Source organism: Natrix helvetica, assembly GCF_964273705.1.
Source record: "Natrix helvetica genome assembly, chromosome: 5".
Classification (NCBI taxonomy): Eukaryota; Metazoa; Chordata; class Lepidosauria; order Squamata; family Natricidae; genus Natrix; species Natrix helvetica.
In genome coordinates this window covers 48,307,188-48,327,066 of record NC_138551.1, presented here as the reverse complement: position 1 = coordinate 48,327,066, position 19,879 = coordinate 48,307,188, and the positions used below count along the sequence as shown (strand labels likewise).

At 37.9% G+C, this 19,879-nt stretch overlaps 2 protein-coding genes across 3 annotated transcripts; one reads left to right on the top strand and one right to left on the bottom strand.

The window, feature by feature from the left end:
* Nucleotides 1–2,509: 2,509 nt before the first annotated feature.
* DUSP28 (dual specificity phosphatase 28) lies at nt 2,510–5,321 on the top strand (the record flags this gene model as incomplete). The annotated part of the gene is made up of 2 exons (XM_081955144.1): nt 2,510–2,995; nt 4,891–5,321. The coding sequence occupies 2 exons, from the start codon at nt 2,510–2,512 to the stop codon at nt 5,056–5,058; spliced, it is 654 nt and encodes a 217-aa protein (XP_081811270.1). The 3' UTR covers nt 5,059–5,321.
* Nucleotides 5,322–5,586: 265 nt separating this feature from the next.
* Nucleotides 5,587–19,154, bottom strand: LOC309393215 (claudin-15-like). Of its 2 annotated transcripts, none has more exons than XM_081955146.1 (6): nt 19,044–19,154; nt 18,544–18,818; nt 13,272–13,436; nt 9,569–9,650; nt 8,838–8,948; nt 5,587–7,757 (listed from the first exon to the last, which is right to left on the bottom strand). In XM_081955146.1, the coding sequence occupies exons 2-5, from the start codon at nt 18,752–18,754 to the stop codon at nt 8,855–8,857; spliced, it is 552 nt and encodes a 183-aa protein (XP_081811272.1). In that variant the 5' UTR covers nt 18,755–18,818; nt 19,044–19,154; the 3' UTR covers nt 5,587–7,757; nt 8,838–8,854. The 2 variants fall into 2 exon arrangements, with proteins under 2 accessions (XP_081811272.1, XP_081811271.1); XM_081955145.1 differs by having other exon boundaries at nt 5,614–7,757; nt 8,847–8,948.
* Between the last annotated feature and the right edge of the window lie 725 nt (nt 19,155–19,879).

The following is a 19,879-nucleotide window of genomic DNA, read 5'->3' as shown; positions in this document are numbered from 1 at the left end:
TCCTCCAATGGTTCCATTCGGTGTTGATTCTTTGTCGCTTTCCATAGCTCCACTCTGCTTTCAAATTCTTCAAAATTTTCCATTGATTTAAGGAAGTTTTTCCTGGATTTTAGTCTCTGTTCAGCTGGTTGTTGGCCATAGCGAATAGAGAATTTTGGAATAATTTTACGTCACTTTTTTTTTTTTGCTGATTTCAAATATTGTTCAAATGTTCCCTTATTAATCCTATGCGTTTACAATTATTTGGAACTTTATTTTTAATGTGAAAATTGTGGGAATCTTGTGGGTTGATGTGAAAATAAGTGAAGTAGATATCAATAGATCCAATCTAATTTAGATATCCACGTGTGTATTAATTGGTCTCTTCATTATGAACTTTCTGGACAAATGAAGGAGTTGAAGAGGAAATAGCCACTATTCTGTAACATCAGTGATACAAAACGACTTCTTTTTACCTTGTATGAATTGTTACTTTTGTAGACTCATAAATTTGATTATGTGCCATCAAGTCATTTTTTATTCCAAGTGACTACGTAGATTTTCTTCATGATAATCTCTCCCTAATCTGATATTTCAGATCTTCCATTATTGCACCCATTGCCATTGTAATTAAACCCATTCATCTAGCTGCAGATCCTTGTTCCCCCCTGGTAAATATTTAGTTTAACTCTGAGATTGCTGTGCCACTGTCTATCTGTTTTGGGTAAGTACAGGACTTTTATGGACTAGGGTTAGAATACATTATATAATCATTTCTCTACTGATTAAAGTGTTCAACACATTAGCTTGACTTTGATAAATGTTGACACATTGATACCATGATTAAGACCATTCTTACCCAATACTATATTAGGAAATCTAATCAGCTGCTTTGTTGTGTTATTGTGGTCTTGCAGCATGCTAAATGCTTTCACACATAGCTTATGCTCCCCCTGTAGTTTGGAACAGCCTTATTGCTTTGGTTTATTGAGCTGAAGCTAGACTGAACTGAACTGAATATATTTGCTGTATGATAAAACTGCATATATTCTGGATTGAATTTCAGACAAGATTGAAAAAAGATGTTTTAATTTTCTTTTGGGCATTGGAGAAGCAAAACATTTGGAGTTCTGGGTAATTTTCATTTAAATAGAGCACATTGTGTGCCCTGAGTGCTTTTCAATACGATGAACAGCTAATCAAAGAGAAGCCGTCTTGTATTCAACTCTCATTAAAAACGAAGTTGACTTCATGCTTCTTTACAGCAGCCTTTTCAATGAGATTAGCATTTCTGTGATAACTTTGTCATGACACATCTTCGTGCCTCTGCTGTTCCTGTGGTCATCCATAATATACAGATAGTCCTCGACTTACAACAGTTTATTTAGTGACTTCAAAGTTACAACAGCATTGAAAAAAGTGACTTATGGCCATTTACACAATTTATAATCATTGCAGCATCTCCATGGTCACATGCTTTACATTCAGATGCTTGACAACTGACTCACATTTATGATGGTTACAGTGTCCCAGAGTCATGTGATCATCTTTTGTGTCTTTCTCACAAGCAAAGTCAATGGGGAAGCCAACTCACTTAACAACCGCATTACTAACTTCAGCAATTCACTTAAATATGGCAAGAAAAGATTTAAAATGGGGCAAAACTAACTTAACAAATTTTCCACTTAGCAACGTAAGTTCTCAATTGGGCTCAATTGTGGTTGTAAGTCAAGGACTACCTGTACTTGCCCAAATATCTGGAAATGCCCATTGGATCTTAACACTCAGGGGTGTCTCTGAATATTCAGTAGCAATTTGGGAATCCAGAAATACAAGCATATAAATATATCCTTCTCTAAAGAATATTTTACATTCCACCATCCATGTATTCTAATGTGCCAGGTTCTGGGAATCTTTTCTCCCACCCTCTCACATGCCTCTAATTGTAATATTGTTGATTTGTTCTTCCTTTTATTCAACTATTTTTTGATGTTTAATTGAATCATTATAGAGCTGTTGCTGCTTTTTTTGGGACATCTTGCTTGATTCTAGAGATGGAAACAAATGTTTTCTACCCAAAAGTAATACAATAGTTGATGGTTTGTCTCTGAATGGGTTTTTGCTTTGATCAAGTGGTAACAGAAGCACTATGACTATCCAATCACCCCCAAAGGAGTTTACTAAAAATGCAGATTTTAAAAAAAATCATGATGGGTTTCTAACTTTCAACCTGTTTTAGTTGTTCTCTTAGTTCCCAACTCCTGGTTTCTGGTTCTGAGAAAGATCAATTTCTTCCACTCTCCAGAAAATACATGTTCTTTATTTATTCTAGTTTATTTTAATCTCTGTTAGTAAACTCATCAATCTTAGAAAGGGTCTTTTTTTCCAGGTTAATACTACTGCTGTTATTACTCTAAGGCTATGTTCAGGCTCAAATCAATCTGCTGCAATTTTAGAGAAGGGTAGAACAGTCTGTAATATAATCCTTGAGGCTGCCAGCAGAATAAATATAGCACAGTGCTAAGCACAGATGGCTAAAGAACAAGGGATCCAGACAATCTACCCTCACGCTGCTTTTGAGTCTCCCCTATTTCCTGTTCTTTTCAGCTCCTCCCCAATAAATCTTCAGGAGCTCTTCTCTTGCTGTGATATTGTCATTCATCACCAAATGTTGTCCCTCTGCAAGATCGCTGATTCTTTGTTCCTTAGCAATTCTAGGTCAGCCTGCTGTGAGAGTCTCCTCAGTCAAGAGAGAATCACGTTCTGTATCAATGTCTCCAGGCAACAGCCGTTCCCAAGCTTACAGCAAGGTCACTTGCTGAGAATCCCTGTCTTTGATGATCCTTCGGAGAACCTGTATAAGTACTTTGAGCACTGCAGTGATGCCATAGAAGACATCATCCAAAGAGGCGGGAAGTGCTTAGTGTACTGTAAAAATGGTCGCAGCAGATCTGCAACTATCTGCACTGCTTACTTGATGAAGCATCAAAAGCTCAGGCTGAAGGAAGCCTTTGAGGTACTGTGAGCATGCTGAAAATAAACATTACTTCTGCATCTGATTAAATGGGCTGATACATTGGTGGTGTATGAAACAAATACTTAAATATTTAACTGGATGGAATACATTGTCCATCTCAGTAACAATGATTCAGCATTTTGTTTTATAAAGGAACTTAATGAAAGTGCCACAACACAATTGAATTATGATAATTATGAATTATGATAATAACTCATTTAAATCTCATCTGATTAATGGGAACTTTAAAAATGTAGTCTCTGAAGACTAAATATAAATTATTTTAATCTGATTCAAAGCAAAAAAATATCTATAAGATGAAATTTGTCAACTTAATTGATGAAAGTTTGTAGTTCCAACAATTATGTAGTGCAATACTTTGTTAATGCCAGACATTTCAAAAATAGTCTTTCTATGCTACTTTTACTGGCAAGCTTTCTGAGAAACATTATTATGATTTCTTTATTTTCTTTTTTTTCCCTTAAGGAGAGCAAAATAATTCATTTTCTCCCCTCCTGAGATTCAAAGTTAGCTACTCATGCTATAATGTCCTCTTCTACTATCAGAGTCCAGTTTTTGTGTTGTTTCTTGACTCAGCAACAATGTTAAAAAAGAAATGTGCGGAAATGAGAGATGTTGATGCTTGAGTCAAACTTCTGACTTTCCTTAACAATAATGTTACTCCAGAATTAGCATAGCCTTCAATCTTGACTCTAGAAAGAAATAATGCTGGTGTGTGTGTGTATGTGTGTGTGTTCCTTAGTATTTCTTGAAATCATTTCATACCTTTAATTTATTCTATACAATCCAATTCATAAATGGTGTGCATTATTTTCTGCTTCTTTGTCTAACACAATTTAATATTTTTCTTTATTTGCAAATTGCACTTCAGCTAAGTCACAGAAAGCTAAACCAGTATTTAGATGCACACATCTAAGTATTGATTTTATCAAATTCAAATCGTATCTTCTCCAAATTCTCTGACTATGCCTCTCTAATCCTAGGTCATCAACTCCGATCAGAAAGCAAGTTTTAAAAAAATGACAAAAGCAGGAAGTTAGGGTGGTAGTAACAACCTCCCAAGAAGAATACGTTGGTCTATGAAACTGCTTTCTAACTTCATAGCCCTGCCAGAGCTATTGGGGAAAAAAGCTACATTCAGGAAGTTGCCTTATTTCATATCAGATCTCTTCTCTTTCTACTTTACCATCTTTTGCTCTGATTAGCAGTAGATCTTGAGTGTGGTGGCATCTTCCCTCTCACAGCTGTTTTATCCTTTTCACTGGAAATGATTGGGATGGGACTTTGGACCTGTGGCATACAAAATACTTGTTCTCCTGTGCGTTGCTTGGAGAATCCAAGCATGGGTTAACTTTGTCCATTAGCCTAGAGCAGTGATGGCGAACCTATGGCATGTGTGGCACAGGTGGCACGCGGAGCCATTTGTCAGGGCATGCGAGGCGCTACCCTGTCAGCTGGCCAGTGCGCATGCGTGCGCTGTATTCTGGTCCACGTTATTTGGAACTTAGCACCCATCTTGAATTGTCGGACTGTTTCATTTGTTAGACTACCTCATTTGCTTTATGAACTGATAACAAAATCTACACCTCTTCATCTGGCTGAGCCTTCGTACAAAACTGAACCCTTCTGGTCAGAGGAGGCGTGGTCAACAATTTCATAACTCAGTCTCTAGGTTAATGAACAAAGTTAACCCATGCTTGGATTCTCCTTGCAGTGCACATAGAAGGAGGTAAGTCAACGGTCATTCTACCACTGAATTATAATGTTATAACAATTGTATCCTTTTTATATATATATATATAATTTTAGGACAAAAGGCTTGGGAGAAAAAGTCCTTATGATCAATGCAATGTGTTTTCCCCCCTACCTTGTAGATTGTGAAGATTGCCAGGCCAACGGCAGAGCCTAATGTAGGATTTTGGTCTCAGCTACAGAAATATGAAGACCATTTGCAAAGACAGCAGCAAAGAAGACTTTCTTCAAATACAATTTCACATAATAAATACATTGATTCAGATTGCAATGTTGGGAAATCCTTTTAAAGAGGAAGATTTAAAATGCTTCTAGGTAGCACCTGAATTGAATATACTAAAAAAACCCATGGGATCACCTACTTTATTATTGTAGTCTTAAGAAACTAGCTGAAAACCTTTCAATAAGGCATAATTCAAATCTCCGAAATCTGCTCAATGTTAAGTATAATTAAATGCAGCTATAATGGGTTGGCCAAATCTTTTGGAGGGAGAAGTGGCACTTCTGCTTTGAGGATAATGTTGATATACTAATTAAATGCAGTTGGCTAGAAATAAGATCATAAGTGTGGCTTTGTGTGTTTTTAGGTTACTCAAGATCATAGGAGGAAGGCAGTAGCAATTTCCCAAGAACAATTCCAAGAAATGGGTTTGTCCATGCGACACCCAGAAGTCAATAATGACTTGATAGCATTTTTTATCATCTATCTTTATTGAAAAATAGTTGAGAAATCAGAATTAGCTCCTTCCCATATACTGTTTTTAATATACTCTCAATCCTCCAGAATTTCAAGTACTGGTAGCTTTATTCTGCAAATTATCATATCTTTATAAAGTCCCAAAATAATGTGACATAGTACATTTAGCAAACTAGGAAAGATATGTCATTTTACATGATTATGTGATTTAAATAATTTTCATGATTTTTTAAATATACCATAATGTTTATTATAATATTCAGCACTAAAATGATAAACTACTTAGGGGCCTTTCCCCACTGTTGAGCTGAAATGCCATTCATCTATCTTGAGTGGGCAGAAAACCTTTTTGTGAGACTTTCTGTCTCACATGCAAGTCCCTTCCTGAGCCTTCCTCCAAGCTCATCAGAGTGAGTTACAAATCCCAACAGATTTTGCACATCTTGAGTTTGTTCTTAGTGTCAGAATAGGAGGAAAACATGACATTAACACCAATACAGCTAAGGACAATTTAAACTTTTTGACTGATGTTAAGATGATGGCAACACCAGCTATTGCTAGGGCATGGTGCTGTGAATAAACACAAATGGGAGAGCACACTAAGGTAAATGTTACAGAGGAAGAGATGTGTTGGGGCTGTGCCCAAGCATTAAACAAAGATGCTTCACAAACTCTGTAAGCATAAGTGAACCACACCCCTCCCTCCATGAAATATTAAAGCACTAAATTATTTGGAACACTTTGCAATTGTTTCAAGAGCTATTTCTGGTTGTTTCTGTGTTGAATGTGCACACACACAGCAACAGGCAACCAAGGGAGGGTTTTTCAACAGCTGTTGCAAGCCTTCCAGAGGATGCAATGGATGCTTTAACCCTTGAAGGCGATATGGGTTGTACTTTGCAAAGTGCTCCTTTTGAAAAGTTTGCATAGCATTGTTTTGAATTGGTTTAGCAAATGTAAATATGTTTTAAATAAAATGTTACACATAATTTTGGCATAACGGTATCCATGTTCTCTGTGATTAAAAATAGAGATAAATATATTACATTTCCCACTCTTTGTTTATTATAATTGAGCTAGATAGTATCAAATCCACAGACATTATCTATTGTTAAACTGTAAACAAATGTGAAACTAAAAATCATATACTCTGTGCAAATAGTTTAATGAAATAGATGTAACTGAGTAAAACTAAGCTGTTTTAAAGTTTAAAATGCAAATATAATGTGGTTGGCTTCCCTACCTTTCCATCAGTCATCATTCAAGGTGGCTAACAGAAAAAAATCTACATACATAAAACTAAATATATAATTTGACACATATACAGTATACAGTAATTAGTAATTAGGTTTTGGGTCTAAGCAGCTTATATTTTGGTGATGAAAATGAAAGATGTAAAAGAATTTTAGTTTATAAAGTTTTCAAGACTAGTATTGACCAGACAATTAAAATCTTTTTTGGATCATGGGAAAATAGGTAGCCTGACAGTATCAAAAAGAAAAGTGATGTGGCATGACCCTTCACAAAATGCCAGAGCAAAACAGTTTATTTAAAGGTGAAGTGCTGGGGCTACTCTGAGTCTTTGTCTAGTTCTGTAATGTTCTTAAATTATTATATTGGGAGGGGGGGCTGGAGAAGGAATTTAGAAATGACAAAAGCACTGGGCTGAGTCGCTATTTTTATTTTCTGAGAATATTTATGGAGCTTATGTGGAATCTAAAGGTATTCTTGGGAATCAGTGTGATTTGTATTTGAACATAGAACTTTTATGTACACATTTACATGTTATTGTTTTTTTATTAATCTAGGTAAAATATTAACATATATTGCTAGTCCATATATGATATGCCACATGCTAAGTAAATAACTAAGTAAGTAAGTAAGTAAGTAAGTAAGTGGGCTTGCAAAGGCCAATGCTTTCTATGCAGTTTATCAGTTTTTTCCAATTTTGTTTAAAACTAAAATCTTTTAGCTGAGGAAAAAATGAAGGATACCAAGAATACACTGTACCAGTGTGTTGATTTGTGATATGTGAAATAGCTTGAATCTCCAGAAGAGAAGAAAAAAAAATGGCTCCAAACTTTCAAATGAAATATTAAGTCTCATCACCTAAAAGATTGCCTCTTCTTACCACAGCATTGGGGAACTTCATGGGGGATTTTTTGGTGTTCTCAAGCAGTGTGAGTCTATATTTATATGCAGGGCTTAGCTGCTCCCGCTTGTTTTTCCTCATCCAAGTATTAGCAGTCTTCTCCATTGTCTCTTGCCTGATGCTCTGTTGTTCTGAGATCACTACAGTAAGGGAAGAGTTTTATCATGAGAATGGAAAAAACGCTGATAAAGTAAAGGATCTCTTCCTATGGGCTGTTTGAAGGTGGCTTGTGATTCTAATACTTAATTTCTATCTTTTCCTGCTTGATGAATATAAGAAATCTTTTTTGCTATCATTATTTTATTTATTTGTCAAGCATGTATAAGATAACAGATGTAAGTATAAACATGATTATGAATACATGAAATGGATACGAATAAATGGGGAGATTAGGACAAGGATGGTAGGGACTTCGGTGTGCTTATGCATGCCCCTTACAGACCTCTTAGGAATGGGGTGAGGTCAACAGTAGACAGTCTAAGGTTAAAGTTTTGGGGGTTTGGGGAAGAAACCATAGAGTCAGGTAGTGCATTCCAGGCATTGACCACTCTGTTGTTGAAATCATATTTTCTGCAATCTAGTTTGGAGCGTTTTACCTTAAGTTTGTGTCTGTTATTTGCTCCTGTATTGTTGTGGTTGAAGCTGAAGTAGTCATTGACAGGTAGGACATTGTAGCAGATAATTTTATGTACTACGCTTAAGTCAGACCAAAGGAGACGTAGTTCTAAATTGTCTAAACCCAAAATTTCAAGCCTGATGGCATACGATATTCTGTTGCGAGCAGAGGAGTGGAGGACTCTTCTCGTGAAATATCTCTGGACTCGCTCAGTTATATTAATGTCTTATATGCAGTGCGGGTTCCAGACAGATGAGCTGTATTCGAGAGAGGATATTTAATAGCTATTTATTTCTCTAGCTAAATGATCTACTGTGTAAACCTGGACATTTATTTGAAAATATAATATATAAATAAATTAACTACATAATCAATTTATTCCTTACACTCCAATCATATTCATGTCAGTAAATAAGCCTCATCATTTCACTATGATTCCCTGCATATTGATATGACATCCCTTTTCTCAAAAAATATTCCACAAAAGATGGGAAATAGGTGAGGTTTGTTACTGAACAAAGTACACAGCTGGATCTTTAAAATGCACTCTAGACTACTACAAATCCTATTTATACCTGTGATTTTAAAAAGATGAATAATTCACCTTAGATACCTTTGATTTCATTTGCGGGATGAACATGTCAACAGGATCCCACCAATTATTGAAAGAAGGGAACCAGTCCAACCTAGATACAGTGCGTGTCCCATTTCATATCTAGAATAAAGGTCATACGTATCATATTCAAAAACAACATACAATCAAATGCTTTGTTGTTATATGTTACAGTTATTGGTACAAGAGAAAGGTGATTTTAGGGAGAAGAAAGTTCAAAGAACTCCAGGTACTGACATGGGGATGGAAGAATTAAAGGCTGCTTGCACAACTGGGATGAATGCACATAAGTGCGATGAAAAAAAAGGGGCTATAGTGATATGTTCCATCTGTGTTACAAAGATCAAGAATGATGAAGAAAGATGAAGTTGAGTCTTTGTTTCCCATGCTCTCTAATATGTCTAAGAGACAGACATCAAGTATTGAGAAACCAAAAATCAGTAAGTTCCCCAACCTGGGCACTTTCCACATTTGTAAACTTCCATTCCCAGAATTTTTAATAGTGGTAAAATTGAGGAAGATTGCAATAATGCAATAAGCATTATTGTTAATTGTGTTAATCTTTGTTAACAGACATAACAAGAAATCCAACACAATTTTAATGTCAAACTTATTATAATAGATGTGAATTAGCACCCACAGACAGTTCAATCCTCTGTGCAGTTTGGTAATGCTAAAAAAATACCAAACAGAACTAAAAATATACAGAAATATTGACTTACTTTGTACCAGCATATAAAGGATCAAAAAACTCAGTTATGATATTTACTGCATACCACGAAAGAGCAACCATTGATGCGAGACCTGGCCAAACAAAACAGATTAAATACAGATGAAAATTACCTGTATTAGAGCCATGCAAGTCATTTAATAAGACATTTCATCTGCAAACAAAGGACTTTTGGATCTATTCCTTGAAACTACTAAACTATCTCAGATACTTAAAGATTGGAAGAAGGTTCTTCAAGGCTCACCCAAAGTGTTTTTTCCATGCCTAAAATATATTTTGCTAGAAAGGACTTAGAAGACCATTTCATTTGTAAGCACCTGTATGATTTGTACAGACTAGTATGCATATATAATCAAGTTGTTATATAGTTAACAAAATTAAAACATCCGAGAAAGATCATATGAATTTAGTGGTATTTTTTAAAACTGAAATAAATACCCAGAGAAGCCCCATATAATTACTGTTCTGAACTGTTTACATGAAATAATTATTTATAGTGTTAATCTTCCAGTTGGTTGTATTCCCTTGTTGTGGATGTATGTTGTTTTCTTTTACATTCTTCTTTACTTGTAACATGCCCAAAGTTGTAGAGTTGGGCAGCCTTGAAATTAAAATATTAAAATTAATTAAATTACTAGAAAAATCACCCAGAAAAAAAGGAGAATCTGTTTTCTACGACAAAATAGAAAGAAATGGGATCTATGTATTGTTGCTGACTTCTGCAAGTTAGTGGCCTCCATGTGTGGGGTTATAATTCCTGACATTGTAACTCAAAACATCCAGTCTTAAGAAGCATATCTTGCTTCATACAAATGGAGAAAAAGACACCAGTGAGTTTGAACTTGTATTCTTTTTTCATTTTGTGAAAATCATCTTTAAATGTACTGTGTATACCGCCTCTTCAATGCTATTTCAGAAAACTAATGTGACCTAGAAATAAAAAATAGCAAAACTGCAAATAAATTTAGTGATTTTTTAAAAAAACTTAATATGTCTGGTCTGTTTATCAGAGGGGGGCAGTTAAAATGTCATAACCAATTAGGTAAACATAGTTAAATTGTGTCATAATAAATAAGATTCAGAACACATTCTAAGGCAGTGATGGCGAACCTTTTTTGGCTCGCGTGCCACAAGTGGGGGGAGCGCAGGGGGGTCATTTTTTTTGCCCTCCCCAGGCTCCAGGGGCTTTATAGGAGCCTGGGGAGGGCGAAAAGAGCCTCTCCCGACCCCCCGGAGGCCCACCGGAGGCCCACCGGAGGCTTCAGGGACTGTTCGAAGGCTTCCCTGAAGCCTTCGGAGCGCTTAAAACCACCCACCGAGCAAACCGGAAGTGACTTCCGGGTTGCTCGGAGGGTCGTTTTAAGCGCTCCGAAGGCATCAGGGAAGCCTCGGACGGTCCCTGAAGCCTTCAGGGCGCTTAAAACCACCCTCCGAGCAAACCGGAAGTGACTTCCGGGTTGCTCGGAGGGTCGTTTTAAGCGCTCCGAAGGCATCAGGGAAGCCTCGGACGGTCCCTGAAGCCTTCGGAGCGCTTAAAACCACCCTCCGAGCAAACCGGAAGTGACTTCCGGGTTGCTCGGAGGGTCGTTTTAAGCGCTCCGAAGGCATCAGGGAAGCCTCGGACGGTCCCTGAAGCCTTCGGAGCACTTAAAACCACCCTCCCAGCAACCCGGAAGTCACTTCCGGTTTGCTCGGAGGGTGGTTTTAAGCGCTCCGAAGGCTTCAGGGAAGCCTCGGACGGTCCCTGAATCCTTCGGAACGCTTAAAACCACCCTCCGAGCAACCCGGAAGTCACTTCCGGTTTGCTCAGAGGGTGGTTTTAAGCGTTCCGAAGGCTTCAGGGACGGTCCCTGAAGCCTCCGGGAGGGGGAGGCTCTTTTCGCCCTCCCCAGGCTCCTATAAAGCCTCTGGAGCCTGGGGAAGGCAAAAAATAGCTTTTAAAAAGGTGAACTCAGCTGGCCAGTGCGCGCATGTGCGCTGGCCAGCTGACAGGGCAGTGCCTCGCGTGCCCTGACAAATGGCTCCGTGTGCCACTTGTGGCACGCGTGCCATAGGTTCGCCATCACGGTTCTAAGGGAATTATACTTTTATTGCTTTTTAAATCACTCTAAGTAAACTTTTCAATTAACCTATTTTCATATAACAGTATTTTTCGGAGTATAAGACCCACCTTCCCCCCCCCCCAAAAAAAGAGGGTGAAAATTTGGGTGCGTCTTATACACTGAATGTAGCCCCATCCACCCACCAGCCCCCACTCTTCGGCCTCTGCTTCCCAGCAATCTACCTCCTTGCAGCAAACAGAGAAAATGGGGCTTGTGGAGGTGGCAATAGGCTATGGCCAGGATGGCGAACCTATGGCACGCGTGCCGTACGTGGCACATGGAGTCATTTGTCAGGGCACGCGAGGTGTTTCCCTGTCAGTTGGACAGCTAAGTTCAGCCTTTTTAAAAGACATCTTTGTCCCACTTTTCGCCCTCCCCAGGCTCCAGAGACTTTATAGGAGCCTGGGGAGGGCGAAAAGAGCCTCCCCCTCCCCGAGGCCCTCTGGAGGCTTCAGGAACTTCCCTGAAGCCTGCGGAGCGCAAAAAAACAAGCCCTATGGGCAAACAGGAAGTTCGGAAATGGACTTCTGGTTTGCTCGTAGGGTCGGTTTAAGCCCTCCGGAGGCTTCAGGGACCTTCAGGAGGCTTCCCTGAAGCCTCTGGAGGGCTTAAACGACCCTACGAGCAAACCGGAAGTCCCTTTTTAGTCCTCCAGAGGCTTCAGGGAAATCTCCTGAAGATCCCTGAAGGCTCCGGAGGGCCTCCGGGAGGGGCAGGGAGGCTGTTTTTGCCCTCCCCAGGCCTTTGGAGCCTGAGGAGGGTGAAAAAAGTATGCAAAAAATGGGAGGGGAGCACCTCTCATGCGCGCATGCGCACTGGGGATCACACATTGCATTATGGGTGCAGCATGGCCGTGCACAACCCCCCTGCGCTCCCCCCCTTATGGCACGCGAGCCAAAAAAGTTTCGCCATTGCTGGGTTATGGCAATCCCTGCAGCCTGAAACAGCTGATCATCAGGAGCCCCATGCTTAAACTGAAATTGAAAGTGAAACTTTCTGTTTGCTGCAACAAGGCAAATGCTGGGAGGCAGAGGCAGATTTTTTTTTCTTCTAATCAGGCTAAAATGAAACAGGCTGTTTGCTGCAAGGAGGTAAGTCAATAACTATAAATGCCTATAGAATGTTCAAATTATTAGATTTATTTTTTTAAAAAACTGCTGTATTATTGTTCTAGACAACTTAACAAAACGAAGAAGCTTTTTAAAATAAATGCTTGATCTGAAGAGGCCCAGTGCTATTGTATCTTCTTTTAAATAGCAGAGAATAATGTATACTTCAAGAAAGTCACATCGATTTTAACAGCATCTGTACAAACAGTGTATATCTTCTGTACTGTTTGCTGTTTGGGGCAAGGAGGCAAATTGCTGGGAGGCAGAGGTAGATTTTTTTTCCCTCTTGTTTTCCTCCCCAAAAGCTAGGTGCGTCTTATACTTCGGAGCGCCTTATACTCCAAAAATATGGTATATTTTCCTTTAACTCATCTCATCCCTTACTTAATACAAACAACAAGGTCTCCCAAGGGCCAAGAATAAATAAGGATATTTCTACATAGCTTTAAGAAACTCCATAAATGTCCATTATAAGATTTCTCACCTGCCAAAGCAAATACCATTCCACTCATCATGGAAATTTTTCCTTTTGTTTTTTCATCACTGAAACCAAGCTGAGGGCATTTCAAACTGAGTAACGCCAGCAGAATTCCACATATCCCCAATACCAGGGATGTAATCATCAGGGCTCGACATACTTGAAAAAAAGCTGCAGGGGAGAAAAAAATTACCACAGTTTTTGATTTGAGTGCAGAGCAAGTGATGGATGTTGCCTTCGATCCATCCATTAATCAAACCTTGACTGGAAGCAAAGTGGACAGCATTCAGAATGTCATTATGGCTTTCTAATATTCAAGTATCTCTTGTAGTCAGGACTATCTATAATTATGGTGTTTCAAATTACTTTCTGTGTACTCAACTACTCATGAAAGATGCATAAATAAAATATTGAAAGAGAAAAATAATGTAGTTGGGGAATATATAATGTTTTCCTCAAGCAGATCCCAGCCCGAATTATTTAGGTAGGGATATAATTATTTTTCTCTTGATTTAAGGGGAAAAAAATCACTGAATTTATCATGAGACTTTTCACTACCACTACTTACATCTCACAACTGTTTGCACATCTAGTAACTAGTACACTTCAATTGATGAAAACAGCAAAGCAGGATCATTAAAATACCTGGAAGAAGCAAAGAGCTAAAACAAAACCATACTGTATAGCTTTGCTTCTAAAGAACCATTTGGGGAGATGAGAAGTAAATTGTATTGAAGAAAAATAAACCAACAGTTGCTACAGATCTTATTAAATATATGTAAGCAAATAATTTGTTTACATACATTACATACATAATCAATTATGTGCTTTTATTAAATCATTAATGCAGAACATGGCATCACTAATATATCAGACAACTGCCTCATTTCATGGACACGAAATTAGTCTTTACAAGCAGAATGTTATTTTATTATAGAAAGCTATACCCTTGTCACAAATCAATACCAACCATCATAAACATTGCTTTTTTTTCATTTTATTTCAAGTACTAGAAATGTTTATACTCTATTTCTGGCTCTCAAAATACAAATTTAAATTTCTTACACAGAAAAAAATTATATGGACCGTTCATTGTTTGTTTTATTTTTAATGTTCAAATTCCTTATAAAATGGCAAGAATATGAAGGTAAATCAAATAATATGCCTCCACAAAACGATCAACCACTTTGGAGTGAAGAAACTTTTATATTATTTTCTTTTCATAACATAATATAAACATAGATTTCAAATGTAGATATTTCTCAATTCAGAAAATTATTTCACTGAATAAATATGTGAACACACACACACATCAAAAAAGACATACTATACCAGGAAGGTTTGGAATCTGTCTCTGTCTCTCTCCCTCTGCAATTGCAGGTCTTTTAAATAAAAATTGATTATATATATAATGTGTATATATACACATACATACACACACACACACACACACACACACACACACACACACATCACAAAGGCACCATGAACAATGTGGGGATGTTTTGCCTGAGGAATGCTGATGCTGTCTACCTACATTTGGCAGTCTAGGTTATCATGTATGGTTAGGGTTTCAGGTCTGAGGATATTCATATGAAGCAGTATGTGGTAATTTCCCGAAAAGGGTGCAATGGGAGAAATACAGCAAAACAGATGTGCTCTAAATTAAAAGAAAACATTGGTTTTAAAGCTATCGTCCTTGGCAATTGCTCTTCAGTAGAAGTAAAACATAAAATGGAATGTAATTAAATGTCATAGCTGGCTATATTTTAGGAATCAGTAAAATATTTCCCAACATTTCAAGTGACCCAAGCAGAACATTTTATGACACCAGAGCTAAAGCTCATCGCCTGAGTCTCCCAATCAATAACTGTTCTAATCTGCCTTTTATAAATAACTACATTCTATTCCAAGAACCATTAATTTCAGAGCTTCTAGCATATTTGAGGATCCCTTTGGCATAGGGGCCTTAATGTCTTCAAATAAAAAGCTTCTGGCCTGGATTACAGTTACATTGTTACTCTAGCAGTGGCAGATGACACAAGCCATATTAGAACTTAATATGACATCAATCAGAGCCAAGTCACCACTTACTTCCTGCTGCAAATGTTTTACTGTCTTGCTGCCACCAGATTAGTCTGTCTAAAAGAGAAAGAAGTTGGCAGTTTTGCTGGGGTATACAACCATGCCAGCAGTGGTAGTGTTGACAATGCAAGCACTCTTTCCCCTTGCAGGTAGGTATCAGGTACAGCTGAATCCAGGGGTGGGTTCCTGCCAGTTGTAGCCTCTTCTATAGAAGAGGTTCCACGAATCTACAGTGCCGTTTAGAACCGGTTCCAGCTCCCTCCCCCCCGCCCATCCGCACATCATCAAGATGAAGAGCGAGAGGAGGAATTCTGGGAGTTGAAGTCCACAAGTCTTAAAGCTGTCAAGTTTGAACACCCCTGGGTTTTTTTTTCTAAAGGGTTAGGGGTGCAAGGGTCTTGTAACTTGACAGCTTTAAGATTTGTGTGCTTCAAATAACAGAATTTCTGAGGCAACATTTTGATTGCTAAGCAAGAGCGTTGTTAAGTGAGTTTCACCACATTTTACAAGTTGACCACACTCACCTGGTCACATGGTTGACAAGCCACTCCCACCAAGTCACATGGCCAGCAAGCCGCTCCCACAAAGCAGGCTACACCTACAGAAGAGGTTCTAAAAAATTTTGAAACCCACCAGTGGCTGAACCTGACATGATGTACAGTTCCAAGCAGTTGCTTGAGTATCCTAAATAAATATGTATAGCAGTATTCCACTAACCGAATAAGCTAAAACAGGTCTGCACAACTTGCAGAGATAAAAGGGCCACGTTGATAAATAAAAAATATCCGCTCTTTGGTGGATGCCAGCATGGCAGCAGTGATGGAGCTGGTGGTTTGGTAAGGCCTTGCTGGCTCGACAAGGTAGACAAAATTAAGCACCGATACCCTATAGGTTGGGACTACAGTATTGTTATTGTAACACTAGGGTAACCAAATCTTGTGAGCCTGAATATGCTTCAGTCTTCCTCTCACTTTATTCTTTTGTGAATTAGGGAAGGGCTGTCTGAGGTGTTTTCTCAAATTAGTGTTTTAGAACCGATTCAAGCCCTGTAAATCTGACCATTGCCTTAGTGGCAGCTCTTCCTGCTTGCTATAACCTCCACATACCTGATGTTCTGACCTAAGCTTCCCCAAAAAGCACGAGGCATGTCCTTGACCTGACAAAAACCCTTTTATTAAATGAATGTGAATTCATGTCATTCACATTCAGCAAAGGCCCGGCAAACAGTCTTTCAAAGGAATATTTATGACTACAGACCTTATCTATCTTGGAAAGCTGCCATGTAAATATTTTTCAAATGAGGTGTTGTGCAAGGAAAGACTGGGCAGAGATGTTCACAGACAGATCTTCACACTCCAGAAACTAATCTAACGACCGAATGAACGAATTGTTTCCTGCAAAAGCCCACTCCCCTTTTGCTCCTCTTTTATTTCCTATGGAAGGGGCCAATCTTATTTATTTATTTATTTTATTATTAGCACTTATATACCGCCCCCTCTCCCGAAAGGGACTCGCCTTCCACTCACCTTCCACTCTGACTTTACTCCCAAATCTATCGATTTCTGAGTAGTTCTTTTCTTCCGGCAGTTCTGCGCATGCGCATACTGGGAAGGGTTCTAGCTGTTCCGCTGCCTCACTGATGTCTAACTCAGTAGGCACCTGTTCAGTACCAGATGGCCTCGGCCCTGTCTCTGCCTCTGACGCAGAGCCCTCATTTGAGCTTTCCCCAGCCTCCAGGACTGGCCCATGCTCCTCCCCAACCTCCTCACTGTCCGACTCTGCTGCCAGCTCTGCTGACCATTGGCGGGCCACACACCTGAAAGCCGTTGGCAATGTATCTTCAAGGCAGCAATGGCTCGTTCCTGGGAGGGGCAACATTTGACTGCAGATTTGTTGAGGTTTAAAAAAAACACGGTCAGCATGCTGTACATACAAGGCAGCTTGGTGGGCTACATGTTGTGGTGGGTTTAAAGGTTGTTTATTATTTTTGTAACAATATTGTAAAATGTCCAGAATGTCTTTCACCAAATTATTGACCTTTCAAGCTGTAGCTGGTACAATACACAGTGGGGCAGGGAATTATGCTTCTATGAGTTAATGATAAACCTCGTCTCTGGAAACTGCATTGGTTGCCAGTATGTTTTGGATTCAGTTCAACATGGTGGCAGTTATCTACAAAGCTCTTAATGGCACAGACCCAATTGTTTAATATTTTTTGTATTTTTCAGATAACATTTATGCTGAAAATATAAAATGTAAGCATTTTATGCTTACACATATAGTATGATCTTGTCTCACAATTGTCCTATTCTGGTCAAATGTTCATAAGTTTGTTCATAGGATTTGGGGAAGAATCATATGATTGAAGATTATTTTTTATTACAGAAAGACAATTTCATTTTAGATTTATGACAATGGAGTTTAAAATGATATTTTTTATATATTGTGGTATCTTTGGGGATTAATTTTTTTTCTTTCCTCTTTCCCCCCCCCTTATTTTTCTAGAATAAAGCAAATATATTTTAATAGCCTCAGTGATTCCCATGAAGGATTCCAATTTTAATGTTTATATAAATATAAACTTTTTGAAATTCAAGCTCTAAAGTATTTTACAGTATATTAAGGATAGAATAATTAAAGCCTTTTCTAGCATCTCATATTAAAAAAAATCAATAAAACATGCAAAACAGAAACTGTACACATGGGACAGATATCAGAAAGTAGGGAGACTGGCACAGACCTATGTTCAAACATCAAAGAAAAGGAAAGCCATTAGAGCAGGGGTGTCCAAACTTGGCAACTTTAAGACTTGTGGACTTCAACTCCCAGAATTCCCCAGCCAGCTGGCTGGGGAATTCTGGGAGTTGAAGTCCACAAGTCTTAAAGTTGCCAAGTTTGGACACCCCTGCCATAGAGAGTATATATAATTCTATAATCTGTCTACTGGCAGTGTTGACATGGCTCAAATGTAGGCAAACTATATTATTTCTATATGTTGTTTCCAACACTGTCAATGTTTTCAGTAACAAATAAGTTCAACCCAATATTAAATCAGAATTTTATGAATCTATGAAAATGTATAGATTTGCATAAATATTCTTTCATATAGTTTGATAACATATAATATTAAGTAAACATTCAGTGTTAAAAACACAATAACAACCCATCATTTATATATAAAAACAAAACTTACTGTCTGAACTTAACGGGACATAAAATGTATTGCACTGAATGAAACCCAATGAAGTAGCTTCGCAATTCATCCACAGACCTTCATACTTCCAATTTGTAGCATTGACTATACTTGATATTCTCCAATTGCTGGATGCAGTAGTAGTAAGTAAAAATATAAAACTCAAAAAAACAAGAAGCAATGCTGGTATTTTAAAAGCTGTCAAAGCCATTCTTCAACAAAAAGAAATGAAGTAGTTTCCTTTTCAAATTGTGCAAACAGAAGCAGATTTCTATCTGTTGATAGCAAGCAATAAAATATTTAATATTTATAATAAAATGCAAAAATAAATGTTATTTATAAAAAGTTTTCACAGATAAAATGTTGATTCAATTAGCATTCAAGTTTCAGTTCTATTATAAAATAAATTAACTAAATAATAATATTTAGATTAAACTGCTTGAAATACATAAACTTAATATATAACTTAAGTGTCAAATATCACTTTAAAATATCCTTACTTTGATAAATCTGTTTTTATCTCCTATGCAGCACTTCTAGTCCTGAGTCGTATGAGCAAATTTTGACAATCAGTTTGTCAAAGTTAGGTAAATATTTCGTGATATGTAAGACCTTAGATCCCTTGTTCCAAAAATCAAGGCTTCTCAGCCAGTTCATTGACTTCATTGATCAATACCTGTGGGCAAAAACTGCTGAACTCCATTGTATTTCTGAATAAATATATGTGGAGTTGTATAATAAAGCTTCAGATATTTTATGATCTCCAAAAATGAAATTTGTTCTATAATTTCTTTCTTTTCCAAGGGAAGAATTTTTGTAGTATTCTAAATAAGTAATTTAATCTGAATGGTCACACAGCATAGGGAGTTGCCTATTCTCAGATCATTACAATGCATCTAGACAGTTTCAATTTGGTGGGACATGTTATATATACAGTAAATTATCATGCTATATAATTTTCTCCCAACTCTTGAAAAACTGGATCAGGCGGGTGGCATAAATATGATGAAATGGTGAGAACCATTTTGGATTGTATTGATTTTTCCCAGCCAATTAATTCCTTATCCCAAATCTTCAATAAACCTGATCATACAGGTAGGGCTAGTAGATGTGGAGTGCAAAAATTTGGATGACTACAGGCAGTCCCTGATCTACGGTATGTCTATATGGGCAAAATACAGATAGTGCATTTCCTCTAGAAATATACTAGTCCAGAAATCCATTCTAATGCAGGCGTTTTTCATGGCTGCTTCCAGAGCTGTGCTGGTCACAGTAATAACTCTACAGAGGAGATGCTCCTGGCAGTGACTTCTGCTTCTTATTTCTCTTGCCCACA